Consider the following 14283-nt stretch of genomic DNA (forward strand, 5'->3'; position numbering starts at 1 on the left):
AACTGACAGCACCCTCCTCCCCTCCTCCCCTCCTCCCCTCCTCCCTCCAAGAGCACAAAACATCCCCTGAGGCTCTGGGGGAGGCTGGAAGGGCAGTGAGGGTGGCACAGTAAGGGGCAGGGTGGGCAGGAGTGGAGAGCTCAGGGAGGCAAGGAGAAGCTTTTTGGCTTGAAAGAGCCCAGTCTAGGGTGTGATATGCAAAAGTGTGTCTGCTGCACAGTGTGCGGGCGTCAGAGACACTCCTCTATGTGCAAATCCGAACTCCACCACCTCCCAGCTGTGAGACCTTGGGAAAGTCACTTAACCTCTCTGAGTCTTGGATCTGTCATCTGTAAAATGGGGAGAATTATATCTACCTCACAGGGTTGCTGTGAAGGCTTAATGAGATGAGGTGTGTAAACGCACATAGTAGGTCCTTAACAAATATTCTCTTCTCCTCCGCTGCCTGTCACCTCTTCACTCCTGAATAAGACCTGGTGTTGCTTTGGAGTCATTCTTATGAAAGGAAAAATAAGTTCCCATTTTATGAAAGCAGTGCATTTCCCCCAAGCTGCTGTGGACACAAGCATTATATATGATCCCATCCACCCACGAGGAAACCCTCATGACTCAACTCCATCCTAGACTTGCTCTCAGTTTGCATCAATTTCATTTCACTCTTGAGGGATCTTTCCATCGCTGGCACGTAGTGTGCACCCTGTCAGGTGTCTTCTGCCAAAATGCCCTCCTACCAGGCTCAGCACCATTACTCTCCCAGAGTAGAGGAAAGCATCTTGGCAGAGCTTTAACACCAGGTCCAGCCCAGAGCAGGAGGGGCTGGGAACCCTGGGCCCAGCTGTGAGGGACCTTGTATGATTCCAAGGCCACTGAGCTCTCAGAAGAAACAACCAAAGGCAAAACCCACCACTGCCTAGCACGGACAAGAGCCCCCTGGGTGCCAGCTCTGCTCCACGTTGAATTCTCCACCTCTCCACCCACAAGAGGAATTAAAATTCCACCTCCCAGATAAAGAGGCCGCCGTGCAAGGCCACACAGCTGAATAGCCAGGGTTTGAATCCAGGTCTACGGGGAAAGCCTATGTTCTCTTAGGAAGAGCTGGTGGAAAACACCACATCTGGCTGGGGAGAGACCCCCCCAGAGTCTGTAAGGCACAGATTCTCTGCACTCCTGCCGCCTGGAGTAGGGCTTGCCACACAGTGGGTGTTCAGGATATGTTTCCAGAAGAGGGATGGGAAAAAGAAAAAGAGAGGAAGAACTAAAAACCAGGAATTCTTAGATTCCAGCTATACCCCTGCCACTAACAATGCTGAGTAGCCTTGGACAAGTCACGTAACTTTTTTTTTTTTTTTGAGACAAGGTCTCACTATGTTGTCCAGGCTGGTCTCGAGCTCCTGGGCTCAACCGATCCTCCTACCTCAGCCTCCCAAAGTGCTGGATTACAGGTGTGAGCCACCACATAACTTCTATGGGCCTTGGGGTCCTATAAGGAGGAGGATGGTCCTTTCCCTGCCTTCCTCACAGGGCTGGGAGGCATATGCAGAGATCATGCCCACCCAGGCTAGCACACCTGTCTGGCCAACAGAGCTTGGGCCATCCAGGGCAGGTATGGTGCCTCCCTGAGGAGGCCTCCCCTGCATCCTCCACCAATGCCATCCAGCTCTGAACTCCTCCAAAGGCGGTGGCTCAGCCCTGAGCAACATGCCTACCCCAAGCCCTCACCCTGGGAGAAGGTAACATCACCCATGCCGGCCGCTCCAGGCATTCCCATGTATGGGAGCTTTTTGGGGGCCAACATCTTACCCACTGGAAGACAGAAAAGAAAGAAAATAGCTAAACTCCAATTTGTTAAAATCAGAAATCTCAAAAGGGGTTTTGCTCTGCAAAACTCCCTGCTAGTGGAAGCTTGTGAGGAGACAAGCAGGCACCAACTCAGGCAAAGGGGCTAGGAGGAGCCACCATTTGCTGGCAGCCCAGGAGCGCCCACTGCTGGGCTGGCCACTTGACCAACCATTAGCAAGTGTCATCCTCCCCAGGCTAGTGGATGTCAGTCTCCACACACCCATTACAAACAGGGACAATGAGGCTCTCAGAGAGTTTGAGGCACAGAGCTTAAGGAAAACCAACAGTGGCAGATGGGCCAGAATGAGCAAGGGCAGCCTGTCCCTGCCTCCCTGCAGGGCCCCCTCAGTTCAAAGCCACTGACAGGTCAGCAAGGTTCGATGGCTCAGGCCAGGCAACAGGTCATCTGCTTCCTCCTCCCTACATACTGGGTAACCCTGGGCAGGGCACCCACCTTTATAGGTCTCTCCATCTATAACCTGAAGCAAAACACCAAACAACTGTCTTTATAGATGTTGCCTGGCAGGCCTGGTATGAGCAAGCTCTAAGGAGTAGGTGCCAGCTCAGCCCCTGCAAGGAGTGTCCTTTAAACTGACTTTCCTGTTCATTTGACACTGAGCATCCCTCCTGTCCTGTAAGAAAAATGCCCAACAAGCTGACTCAAAAATAACAGATGCCAATTTGCATATTATTTCACACATCATTTGCATGCTGTTCATTTAGTATCATCAAGGCTCTGCTCAGAATACAACTCTGGTTACCCTGCCACCAGGGCTTGTGAAAAAAATATGGCTTCCACGAAGGGCAAGCCCTACGTACGTCCTTCCCCTGCCCAGCTGCTCTTGCTGCCTGCCCCCTGGCACCTGGCTGGGAACGTCCCCCACTGCCGCAGCCCTGGCGCTCCAAGCAGGGTGAAGGGGCAGAAAGGACCTTTGGAATTCTAGGAAGCACCCTGACTCGAGTCTTGAAGGGGAAATTGTGTTCTCTTGGTGACGCATCAAGCAAGCTGTAGCAATGCTTTTCTTCCCTGCTTCTGTCACAGGCCAGCTTCCCGGTTCAGCTTTTCCCAGGGCCCTGCTCTCTCAGCCTTTTTCTGCCTGGTCATCGTGTGTCCCCCTGACCTTCCTCCAGGCCTCTCAGCCTCTGGCCTGGCCCCACGGGTTTATTTTTGTTCTCTCTCCACCTGTCCGATTTGCATGTCCACACCCGGTTAGCTCTGCCCAGACCACAAATTGCTGACTGAGTGTAGAATAACTGGGCCTCATGGGGTAAGAAGGCTCCAGAAGTCCAGCCTAGGCCACCACTACAGCCCCACCCTCCAGGGAACAGCCCACTTCCTTTCTACTCACAGATTCACCCAGCAAGATCTATCCAGAAACATGACTGGGAAGCTGGTCATGGATGGGAGGCCATTTGACCTTATGAGAAAAGGGGCATGTTCCACACGTGCTCTCCAGGCAGGGACACCAGCTCGTCTATGGCCACCTGCAGACAGTGGAGGGGTGATGTGGGCGCACATGCCCCTCCAGTCTTGATGCTCCAGGTGGCATCTTCTAACCACCACTCTAATAAAGGCAACAGTTGCCAGCTGCTGAGACCCAGTGTGTGGCTGGCTCTGTGCTGGCTGCTTTGCTATAGCCAGTAGTTGTGATTCCCTCTTAACACTGAGGAAATATGCTTTGGGTTCAGTAAGTTCCCAGAGGACACATCACTGGTGTGCCACCCAAGTCTTTTTTTTTTTTGAGACAGAGTATCGCTCGGTCGCCCAGGCTGGAGTGCAGTGGTGTGATCTCAGCTTACTGCAACCTCCGCCTCCCAGGTTCAAGTGATTCTCCAGCCTCAGCCTCCTGAGTAACTGGGATTACAGGTGTGTGCCACCACGTCAGGCTAATTTTCGTATTTTTAGTAGAGATGGGATTTTGCCATGTTGGCCAGGCTGGTCTCGAGCTTCTGACCTCAGGTGATTCACCTGCCTTGGCCTCCCAAAGTGCTGGGATTACAGGCATGAGCCACCGTGCCTGGCTCCAAGAACTTAACTACCAGGCCCGGCCACCTCTGAGAAAGGATATCAGGTCTTCAGGGCCTGAGTGTGCGGAACTCTGCAGCCCTGGCAGTTACCGATGCTACCAAATATTCCATCCATCACTGTGCCCTCGCCCTGGGCCTGTGTTCACTGCTGCCCAAAGCCTCTCCTGACGAGACAGTCTCTTCTGTCCTCCCTACATGCCCCTGTGCGCACCACACGGCAGCAACCCGAAGCCGTCCTCATGCCCGCTCTGTTCCTTACACACTCGGCCCCCTCTCCCCGGACTTCTCACACTCAGAATTGAGCCCCTGCCCGGGCCCCTCCCATCCTGGCTTGTCTAGTCTTTCAGGGACCCCCCAACCCCTTACAGGGAATCCACCCAGCATCCCCAGTCTGAGTCACTGTCTCCTTCCTCAGTCCTCCCAAGCACCAACACCATAAACCACCGCCCGCCTGGGATGGATGCCATCTGGGTGCTGCCTGACACCCCTGAGAACAGGACTCTCGGGACTGTGGCTGCTCATCCTTGTGATGAAACATGATCTGGAATCGGATTGCAAAGCCTCAGCACAGGAAGAGAGTTCAGCTCCTGCTTTAAGGCCAGAGAAACGAGACCCAAAGAGGAGAAGGGACTTGACAAAAGATCACACAACAAGTTGGAAGCAAGAGGCAGAAGCACCTCCTGAGGGGCTCAAAGCAGAGACAGGCCTTTTCCCAGCACTCAGTGCCCATGACAGAGCTCAACAGAGGCATGAGGCACAGACAGGGACGCAGGAAAATGGGACTCAAGAATGAAGAAGAAACTTCTAGAACCAGGAATGGAGAAACCCTTCAAGGTCCCTCACTCAAATCCCCAGCAGAAGTTTGTGGTGGGATTTGGAATAAGGAAACCAGAGGTGCACTGAGACCTGAGCTCTCATTCTAGAACCATCTCTCCTGAGATGGGCACCTGGAGCGAGTCACTGAACCCTGGGACCCCTGTGCAGCCGAGTTTTCTCATTCCTGAGATAGTTGGTCATCATGAGCCCTGGGCCAGCCATCGTGAGGGTCATGAAGGACCCAGGGATGAAAATGCCTTGTAAGATGTAAGATGCTGAGCTCATGTGACTGTCCCCTGATAAACAGCCACACAGCCAGTGCTGGAGGAAAAAGGCAGCCTAAAAGAAGAGCAAAGCAGAGGTGAGGGGTGAGAGACCTGTGTATGGACATGTCCAGTCAGGTCTAGGGGTCCTGCTGGCCCTCCAGGGGTGGAGGGTGGGAGTGCTAGGGGCTGTGGCAGGAGCTTTTGCAGGATGGGCTTTCATTTTCCCTGTAATCCCCACACCTACCCCCCTCACAGCCTGCCCGGTATCACCCTGAGGGCAGCAGCACCAGACTCCAGAGAGCAGGCATCAAGAACTGACCTTGGGCCAGTCCACAATCTCACCCTGATCCTAGGCTACCCCGGGGGCCCACACTTGCCCTTGTCACCCCTCCAGCACTGTCTTCTCCAGGTCCTGCGCTGGCATCTCCTGCCCTCCATCGAGCCCTTCCTGCCCAGCTCGTGGTAAAGTTCCTCCTGTCCCAACATTTTGCATCACAGGTCTCAGGGCCATAAACTCAATTTGTCTGTTTTAAGGATATGGGCAATCTAACCAGCAGCAGCAGGCACGGGAAAGGACATGACCTCGGGAGCTAAACGGGCCTGGGTTCTTATCTCAGCGCCACCACCACCAGCATGTCAGCGTGTCCCGGTGACTTCATCTACACAGGGGGCGGTGAGCACGACCTGCTGCTCCTCGTACTCCCGGGTGTAATGCAAAGCCAGCCCAGCGCTCAGCAAATGGTCCTTGCCTTCCCCTCTCCTGTCACTCAGCAACATCCCGGCCAGCCCAGCTGAAGTGCTGGGCGACCAGAAAGTAGCGTGGTCCCTGCCCCCAGCCGCTCCTCCCCTCCTTTCCCTCAGATCCCAGCTGAGCACCTGGGGGTGGAATGACAGGGTCGGGGGAGGGGACACTTAAAAACCCATTCGCCTCCTCCGGACTTTCCTCACCTAAAGAAAAGGCACTAGAATTTTCCTCCCCACAGCTCCTGGGAACAGCACAGTCTCAGAATTCCCCACCCTCATTATTTAAAGAGGAATAGGTGGCTTGCTTTCTTGCTCTCCCTTTGGGGTTTTGAAAGAAAGAGAAGAAAAAGAACTACGAATGAACGTGCTGGTCTCCCTGTCACTGAGCTGAGTAAAGTGGTATTTCATCAATATATAGCCGCCCCTCACAACCCCCGTACACACTCATTTTCTCCCCCAAATGTGCTTCACAAATAACTGCAACAGAACTGAAGCACTCTATTCTGATCTTACATTTCCATCCAGGCCCCGGATTCTCTACAGAGGTTACTCAAATTTCTTTTCATTTTGATTTTCTGTACCTTACATTTTTTAAAGCAGATCTTTTGGCCATGGCCTTACAAATCCCTCTTCCTGAAAGCGCAATAAGAGAAATGCAAGGCAATCAGATGGCTTTCTAGTTAGGCTATGCAGGAGATAAATGCCCCAGTCAGAATGCCCCTGGCCGAGCACCCGGGTAACGCCGCCTGTGGGGAAGGGAAGTCCGGATGTGTGATGAAGTCTTTCCCCAGGGCAGTTATAAATAGTGTGATGACACGCAAAAGAGAAGCATATATAAAAAGTTAGCTGTCCCCCTGTGGGTTACAAATGTTTGACTCATTTACAGACTGTCCACAAAGATTATAAATAAAGTCACCACCACCCTGGGGCGGGCGGCAGAGAAGGCCATTTTCACGCTGTCAGAGGCCATTTTCACGCTCGCCCTCCTGTGGGCCGACACACTCAGTGTGACCTGTGAAGACAAAATGTGTGCCTAGGGCCCTCAGCAGCGGGCTCACAGGCTCTCAACCAGTCTCCTGCCTTCTGCATCTTGGTCCTGCAGGTCACCCCACCGGGAGGGTCCATGGAAAGGGCTGGAAAGGATCTATCCTACTCCTACTTTTCCACCATGGCCTGAAACGCAGGCACCAGTACCCAGAGGCATCTTCTCAAAAATACCAGGACACTGTGACAGCCAACAACCTATCCCAAAACAGTACCTGGGTCCAAAGAGAAGGTGCAGAGCCACTTGGCCAGCCACGCCTGGGCTGCTGCTCTGCCCTTCTGCAGACAGGGCTTCTGTGACCAGGGAGAGCAGAGGATCAGAACTGGAACCAGTGATACTACTCAGCCATTTGGTCTGGAGGCTGGGGATGGACTCCCGGACCTCTTTGAGGTCTGCAAAGAGACAGACAAGTTGGCCTTGGCCTAAGAGAATAGCCTTGGCCATTCTCTTTAAAGAGTGAACGGCCAGAGGACCAGGCTCCCCTGGGCATGCGGAGAAGCCTGTGCCACCAGGGTGGCCTCCTATGAGGTTGTCTGAAGAAAGAGTAACTAGAGGTGGGAAAAGAAGCCACCATGGGAGCAGACAGGGCAACCCAGATAAGCACCTTCACACCAGCTCCTCTCTGCCACCTGGGTTACCCCAGCAACGAGACCAGGCAGGGGCAGCAGAGAGGAGCAGAAGGGCAGGACGTCGGTGGGGCAGGCGAGACAGGGCCATGGTGGGGGAGCGGGCAGAGGACTGGTTCTGCCTGGGAGGAGAGATGCAGACTAGTTTCGAGGCCAGGCATGGGGAAGTGGCTGGAAGTTGTACAGACTGGTGGGAAAGAAGAGCCGCGCTGCCGCACCAGCACCCTCCAGCCTCCCTGAGACGATCCCGCAGTCCAACGCCTGAGGTCCTGAGAAATGAGGCCCATGGGTGCCTTGCCAGCCACACAGAGGTACCAGCTCAGCCACCAACATGATGTCAGAGCTAGGGTGGTGAAGTCACAGCCTGGGGAAAGGGGAGGGCAGCCAGGCCTTTCCCCTCCCTAATTCTTTCTGAACCCAGGGAAGAGAGCATAGAGGTAATTTAATGCAATGGAGTGGGTGTGTCCCAAACCAGCTCTAAAAGAAAATAAAGAACACCAAGAAGGACTTCACAGGTCCTTGCTGCTCTATCCGGGTGGCACTGATAGGTAGAGATGGCGTGACTAAGACTCTCAACAGAATCTCTAGACCAGGCCTCGTCACAATGTCTAAGCCTTCAGAGAGTAAACCTGCCTATTAAAAAAAAAAAAAAAGGGACTCCTCATTTGGTTCAAGGGTCACCTGGTACCTTTAGGAGCCTATTGGGGCCATCTCAGGCATCTCTCTGCCATTTGATCTCATGTCCCAGGCATAATAATGAGAAGCTCCCCTCTTATCTGAGCTCACCCAGGAATCAAGCCCCACCTCCCTGCTCCATGCTGATGCCTCCTAGCAGAGCTTCCTTCCAACATCAGCACCTACAGGCCTGTGAGGCGGGAGCTGGGGATGTTCTGTCCCGGTTGCTCAACCCCCTCACACTGGCTCCGATTTGCATTAACTGAACACGCTCGGGGCACATGCCACCCTCCTTTTCAAGAGACCCAGGCCTGCATGATAAGTTGCTCCCCCAGCAACAGGCACCCACCAAACATAGGTAAACAGCAAGGCCACAACCCCACGGGAAAAAAGGCAGAGAACTTCAGAAAGCAGCAGCTCAGGCACACGGTTAGTTAATCTTCAATCACTTGGGGAAAAATCCCCTCCCAAGAGCCTTTGAGTGGGAGCTGCCATTGGCAGGGCAGAATTACCTAATCTGCCTGGTACCCCTGAGGCTGCCTCATCCATCCGCCTGCCCCCAGACTCGTCAGCAGGGCCAACCAGGCACACAAAACTCTCCAGCAAAAGACTGTCACCCATCCCTCCCCAGGATCCACTGAATATCCCTGAGCTCTCCTGGGCTGTGACTCCTCATCTTACCCAGACTATGGAGGAGAAGAGACCAGTTCCTCCATGAAACTGGGACACAGATATTCATCTCCCCCCAAGAACAGACCATGTTTAAAGGTGGTCTCTAGTCAGACCCAGTCCCTTCTCAGAACTTCTTCCCTCCCAGATACAACTTCTCACTCCATTGACAAGTCTTAGATCCCAATCTGTTAAGGCCCCAACTCATTTTATAGCCAGAATTAGATAACAGGAAAAAGACATCTCCTTTCCTCTCATCATTGTCATCATCAGTAACAATCACCATAGGTCCCATTTGTTGAGCAGGCAGATACGTGCCTTACATGTCTCTAATTCAGTTCTCCCTCCTCGACAGCTGGGGAAACAGGCTCGCTAAAGCTCCATGACTTATCCAAGATCACACAAATAGTAGTGGCAGAGCTGGGATTCCAACTCTGGCCCAGTTCCTTGAAATCATCCCATTTGCCACCAGGAGAGAGGGTGTCTACAGGGCCTGGTACACAGGAGACACCCAGAAAATAGTTGTTCCATAAATGACTCAAAACCTGGATGGCCAGTGCAGGGATGGGTGAGTGGGTGAGCAAGTTCAATGAACTCTGCTTATCTCAGGAGCAGCTCCAAGGCACACAGGAAGTGGCAACTGAGGCAAGAAGGACCTCTCAGCTGCTGTCCCCTCGGTGCACGCCACTGCTGCTAGGAGGGTCCGTGATTCAGAAATGGGGGAAGCCAGGCACCTCAGGTGGCCTCCCCCTTCATTCACCTAAAATCTGCCTTCCGCATCTCTGGGAAAGCCCCTTTCCCTGAGTTCCCCCTCAGGGTTGGCACCTGCCTCAGGCAGGGAAGAGGGCCCGATCCTGAAGAGTGGTGACCCTCCCGTCACATTAAGACAAATGTGCATAGATCCTGTGCACAGCCACTGCCTCTGGGAAGAGCCATTTCCTTAAGAACTCTGACCACGGTGTCACTGAAAGAGAAGATGCTGGGGTTGCCCCTTCCCCACACCCCCCTTGCATTGGGGCCTTCATCAGTTTTCCCCAGCAAGGGCCCCTGATCTCCAAGGGAGGACTGGAGAGCGCCAGGGCTGTGACCAGGGCAGCTGCCAGCCCTGGCGAGGCTGCCGGCCCCATCTCCTGGAGCGCCCAGCAGGAAAGGCGGTTCTGAGAAGGCAGCGAGCAGAAGGACCCGCAGACGCAAAGGCTCATTACAGGGAATGACTAAGTGAGCTGCGATTCCAGGGGAAACCCCACTCGCTTCTGCTCGCTGAGACGCTCATCCTTGAGCTATTTTGACTAAGGCGGCTTCCAGGTGCTGCCCTCCGCTGGGGCAGCCCACTGACAGCAACCGGGTTGCTGGAGGACCCTCTGCCTGGAAGTCTTGGTCCTGGCTATTCAGGTCGTCTGACAGGTCTGCCCCACCCGTTTCCAGGGCGGGAAAGTCTGCCCATCCCTGGTTAAAGCGAGATGCTGGGAATGGGGGAAATCCGATCAGCACCTCCTAGGTTTTTGCGGCTGGATTTCAATAAGGAATGTGACAGTCTCGCAGCAGCTGTGCCCTGCCTGAAACAAGCTCTATTTGAAACCTCCAACAGCTGAACCCCTCCCAGCTACGCGCTGGCCAGCCCGGCCAGCCACCCCCTGCCCCAAATGACAAATAAATAGAAAAATCCAAGCAACAAGCAGGCGCATGCATACGTACACACATTACACACATATACACACACACACCAACAAATTGGGGGTGGGGGTATCGTGGAGCCACTTGTCCACTGATTCCCAGGTCTCCAAGCCTTCCAGCCCACAGCAGGAGAGCTCCCCGGCAAGCAGAGCATCGGCAGAAACCCACCTTCCTCCATCTCCATTCCCTCTGGGAGGGAAACCCCCTCCTCCGTCTTGGGGCTGGACTGAGAGGCTGGAGCAGTGGGGCCAGCTCCCCCCTAAAGCCAGTGCCTGCTGTTCTCCATCCGGGCGCACACTCACACACACACTCATCTTTATTTATCCCAAGGAGAAGGAGTTGAGGTGGGAGGGGAGAACTGGGGCTGAGCTGGGGCGCGGGCTCGCGGGGACCGCCTGGCAAGCCCTGTCATCCCATCCCAAGGAGAGGTGCTCCCCCAGCTGATGCCAAGGCGGCGCCCAGCTGCTCTGCCCAGGTAACACCTGTAGCCATTTTATCAGGAGATGTTTACAAAGCGGCAGCAGGTTTATTCTGAGTCCTCTCTCCTGAGGGAAAGGACCACTGATTTCCTCCACCTATATTTTTACCCCATGCCCTCAGGAGACACAGGTCATGAATGGTTTTCTGTTTTGCCTGAGTGTTTCTGAGAAGAGGAGGGAAATAGAAACTTGGGAAGAGAGGAAGAAGACAGGGAGAGAAGGGACTTGGGCAATGGTATGGAATCCCCACCCCCCACCCAGACATTTATTTCTTTTTTATCCTCAGGAAAATGGAGTGGAGCAGGGAGGGGAGGAAAGAAGGGGAAGTCGCAGGAACTGGCAAACACATCAAGGCGGAGTGTAATTAATTGGTGCGTTAAGCTGCTGGGTTATGCTTTAGAACCAGTGAGCCAGGAGGAAAAGGGATTTCTCAGAAGCGATTATTTAATCCTCCCTAACAGAAAGTCTGCAAATTAGACACAGTGTGTGGGGATGTCCCCTACCCCCTAAAGGAAGCGAGGAATGAATTCTCCCAGGATCAAGAAGGAAAACCACGGGAAGTTAGAGTGTTCAATATAACTGAGCAAGTGCCTCTCACCACCACCACCACCTCTCTCTCCCAGTCTCCCTCCCAATCTCTCTCAATCTCTCTCTCTCTCTCTCTCTCTCTCAATCTCTCTCTTTCAATCCCCCTCTCTCAATCCCTCTCTTGCTACCTACATATTCCTTTTGTTCAAGGTATAAAGAGAAACCACAGCCCCTACCTTTGAGTACAAACCCCAAGAGAGCTCGGTCTCTATCACCATAACAACAATTCCAAACATCCCAAAAATCAGAGCATAGTCACTCAGTCGCTTTCTCTTTTCAAACAGGGCCCTCCTGTGTCCCAGCTTATAGCCAATGTTTTGGTTTTTCCGCTTGTTGGCTTTGGGGAAGGTGGTGCTGCTGGCGGTGGTGCCGGCATGCTGGTGGTTGTGGGTGGCATTAGGGTGATGGAGCAGGGTCTGGTGGGCATGGTTGTCCTCCCGGGAGGAGATGACGATCTCCGGGGGGTTGCTAGGACTGAAAAGCTGGAGGGGTTGGCCCTCAGTCTCGGCCTCGATGAGGTTCCTCCGGGAGGCGCTGAGGCGGCTGAGGGGCTTCATGACCCCACCGCTATACTTGCAGGAGCTCATGGCGATCTCCGTGAAGGGGTTGCTGTCCCGCCGGTGCACCAGGGGGCTGGCCTGCCGGTGCCGGCTGCCTCCGCCAGGCCCACTTGTAGCTGTGGAACTTGGAGAGTGGCCAAGCAAGTGGTCATTGAGATTGAGCTGGCTGCCTTGCCTGGAGGAAGGGTGGAGGATGGCGGTGGAGTTGGACGAAGGGGGGGGCCTGAAAGCGGTGGGAGAGGAGTGCAGCAGGCCAGGGTGGACGGGCTGGCTCTGGAGTTGGGCGAGCTGAGACAGGGGATGCGGTGGCTGCTGCTGCTGCTGCTGCTGCTGCTGCTGCTGCTGCTGAAGCTGCGGAGGCTGAGGCTGCAGCGAGGGTCCCAGGGGCTGCTGGGGGGCTGCTGGTGGCGCTGGCGGTGGTGGCTGCTGCTGCTGCTGTTGCTGCTGCTGCTGCTGCTGCTGCTGCTGCTCATCCCCAGAGGATGGACAGGGGCACTTGGGGTCTTCATCCAGGTCCCCAACCCCAGAGTCATGGAAGTGCCCAGAAGTGTCCATCTTGGGGCCTGGCTGTATTCCCTGCAGCACAAGCCCCCACCCCAAAGCCACCCTCGCTCCAAAGATGTCCTCAAAGAAAGCCAGGCATCCAATCTCCCCCACCAGTGTCTTGGCTCCAGTCCTCTCTCTTTGGCTTGCTTCGGTTCTCTGGGGCTGCCTGGAGTCCAGACGCTGCCACTCAAGAATGCATTGTATTGGGCAGGGAGGGAGAGCAGGAGGGGAGCTTGGAGAAAGAAGAGGGGGTGAAAGAACTCTCCCAGGAGGTGGTCCTCTAGGAGCGTGTGAGGCCAGGATCAGCTTCACTCCTCGCTGGCTCAATAGCTTCGCTCGCCTCCTCCTGCCACTGTTACATTGTAAGCCAAGCCCACTTATTAGCAGCTGGTCTCATTGGCTTGGCTTAACTCTCCAACCTCCTCCTAGCTCCGCCCCCCGCATAGGCTCCTCCCCAGAGGAGGGGCCTGGCGTCCTCGTCTCCGGCCCCAGTGGCTGCGCAGCGAGGGCTGGGAACTGTAGTTTTTGCTCCCCGACCCCGGAGCTGAGCCACTGTCCCCTTTCCTCTGACAGGTATGGCCACAACCCGCAAGCCCACGGCGATAAGGGATGTTCGCTCACGCTGGGCGATGGGGAGGAGGGACAGAAGGCCTCCGAAGGAAGGGAGGTGTGCACCCTGATGAGGGGGCAGACGGAGGGGAAGGCAAACATTTATTAACCACCAGGGTTTACGATAGGTTGTTTCACATATATTATCCGGATACATTCTTCAAACACCCAAGGAGGTGGGCAGTATGGTCTCATTTACAAAGCCTCATGCTTAGAGATGTTGAGTAACAACGTCAAGGTCACAGAAGCAGGGGGGATCCACGCCTCCTAACACTGGGTGGATAAACTCACCTACCATTGATTGAGTGCCTACGCCGCGTGTTCAGGCACCTCTCTGTTATTTCCAACCCTCACATCAACCCCACGAAAATGATGTCATCACTCTCCTTTTACAGATGAAAATTGGAAGAAGAAGAAGGAGGAGGAGGAGGAGGAGAAGAAGGAGAGAAAGGAAAGGGGAAAAAACACTCAAACACTCAAACATAGATACGTAACTTGTCAGATGTCACCCCGCTTGTAATTAAAGGTGCTGGGATTTGAACTTAGTCAGTCTGACCCTACAGATCCTATACTGTCTCCCAGGATGCATTTCCACTATGATACTCAGTACAAAGTGGTTGTTCAATAAATATTGTTCAAATGTTGGATAGGGGAAAAACCAGAGAAGCTGCTGAGGAAGAACTGGCCTCTCCAAAGCAGGGTGTGTGAAGCGGACCATGGCTCCAGCCCTTTCCCTAACAGCTGGGCGTGGAGTCACAGGGCGATCTGACAGGAAGACTGAAGATTCCCCCATGGTCGTTCCCTGCCTGATTTGTCCCATGGGGCTCTGAGAGTCAGAGCTAGGAACAGCTGCTGGCTTCCCAGGTTCAGCATCATCATCAAGTATTTATTAAGCTCCCACTGTGTGCAGAGGGGGTTCCAAAGGATGGGACCAGAGCTGAATTCATTTTCATTTCTAACCACAGCAGCATTAGGAATCAGAAAGGAAGTCACCAAGAGGGAATTCCCCAGCACACTTGGGGTTTTAAAAGGCAGGCCTCTTCCTCTCTGGCTCTTGATTCCCCATCACCCTTTGGCCCCTGTGCAGCTCCCTCCCTAGATGGGAAGAGGAAAGGGTAG

At 54.2% G+C, this 14283-nt stretch overlaps 1 protein-coding gene across 5 annotated transcripts in view; it reads right to left on the reverse strand.

Moving 5' to 3' along the window:
• KCNN3 (potassium channel, calcium activated intermediate/small conductance subfamily N alpha, member 3) overlaps window positions 1-12877 on the reverse strand; it is a 184602-nt gene extending 171725 nt beyond the window's left edge. For 3 of the 5 annotated variants that reach the window (XM_011987430.1, XM_011987429.1, XM_011987428.1), the window contains exon 1: window positions 11626-12877. In XM_011987430.1, coding sequence (XP_011842820.1) covers window positions 11626-12564 — 939 coding nt within the window. In that variant the 5' untranslated portion in view covers window positions 12565-12877. Of the gene's footprint in view, window positions 1-2293; window positions 2461-10550; window positions 10924-11625 lie in introns of those variants that run through there. The other 2 variants (XM_011987431.1, XM_011987432.1) reach the window with 2 other exon arrangements.
• Window positions 12878-14283: the final 1406 nt, after the last annotated feature.

The sequence above is a fragment of the Mandrillus leucophaeus genome, unplaced genomic scaffold (assembly GCF_000951045.1).
Source record: "Mandrillus leucophaeus isolate KB7577 unplaced genomic scaffold, Mleu.le_1.0 Scaffold310, whole genome shotgun sequence".
Lineage (NCBI taxonomy): Eukaryota > Metazoa > Chordata > Mammalia > Primates > Cercopithecidae > Mandrillus > Mandrillus leucophaeus.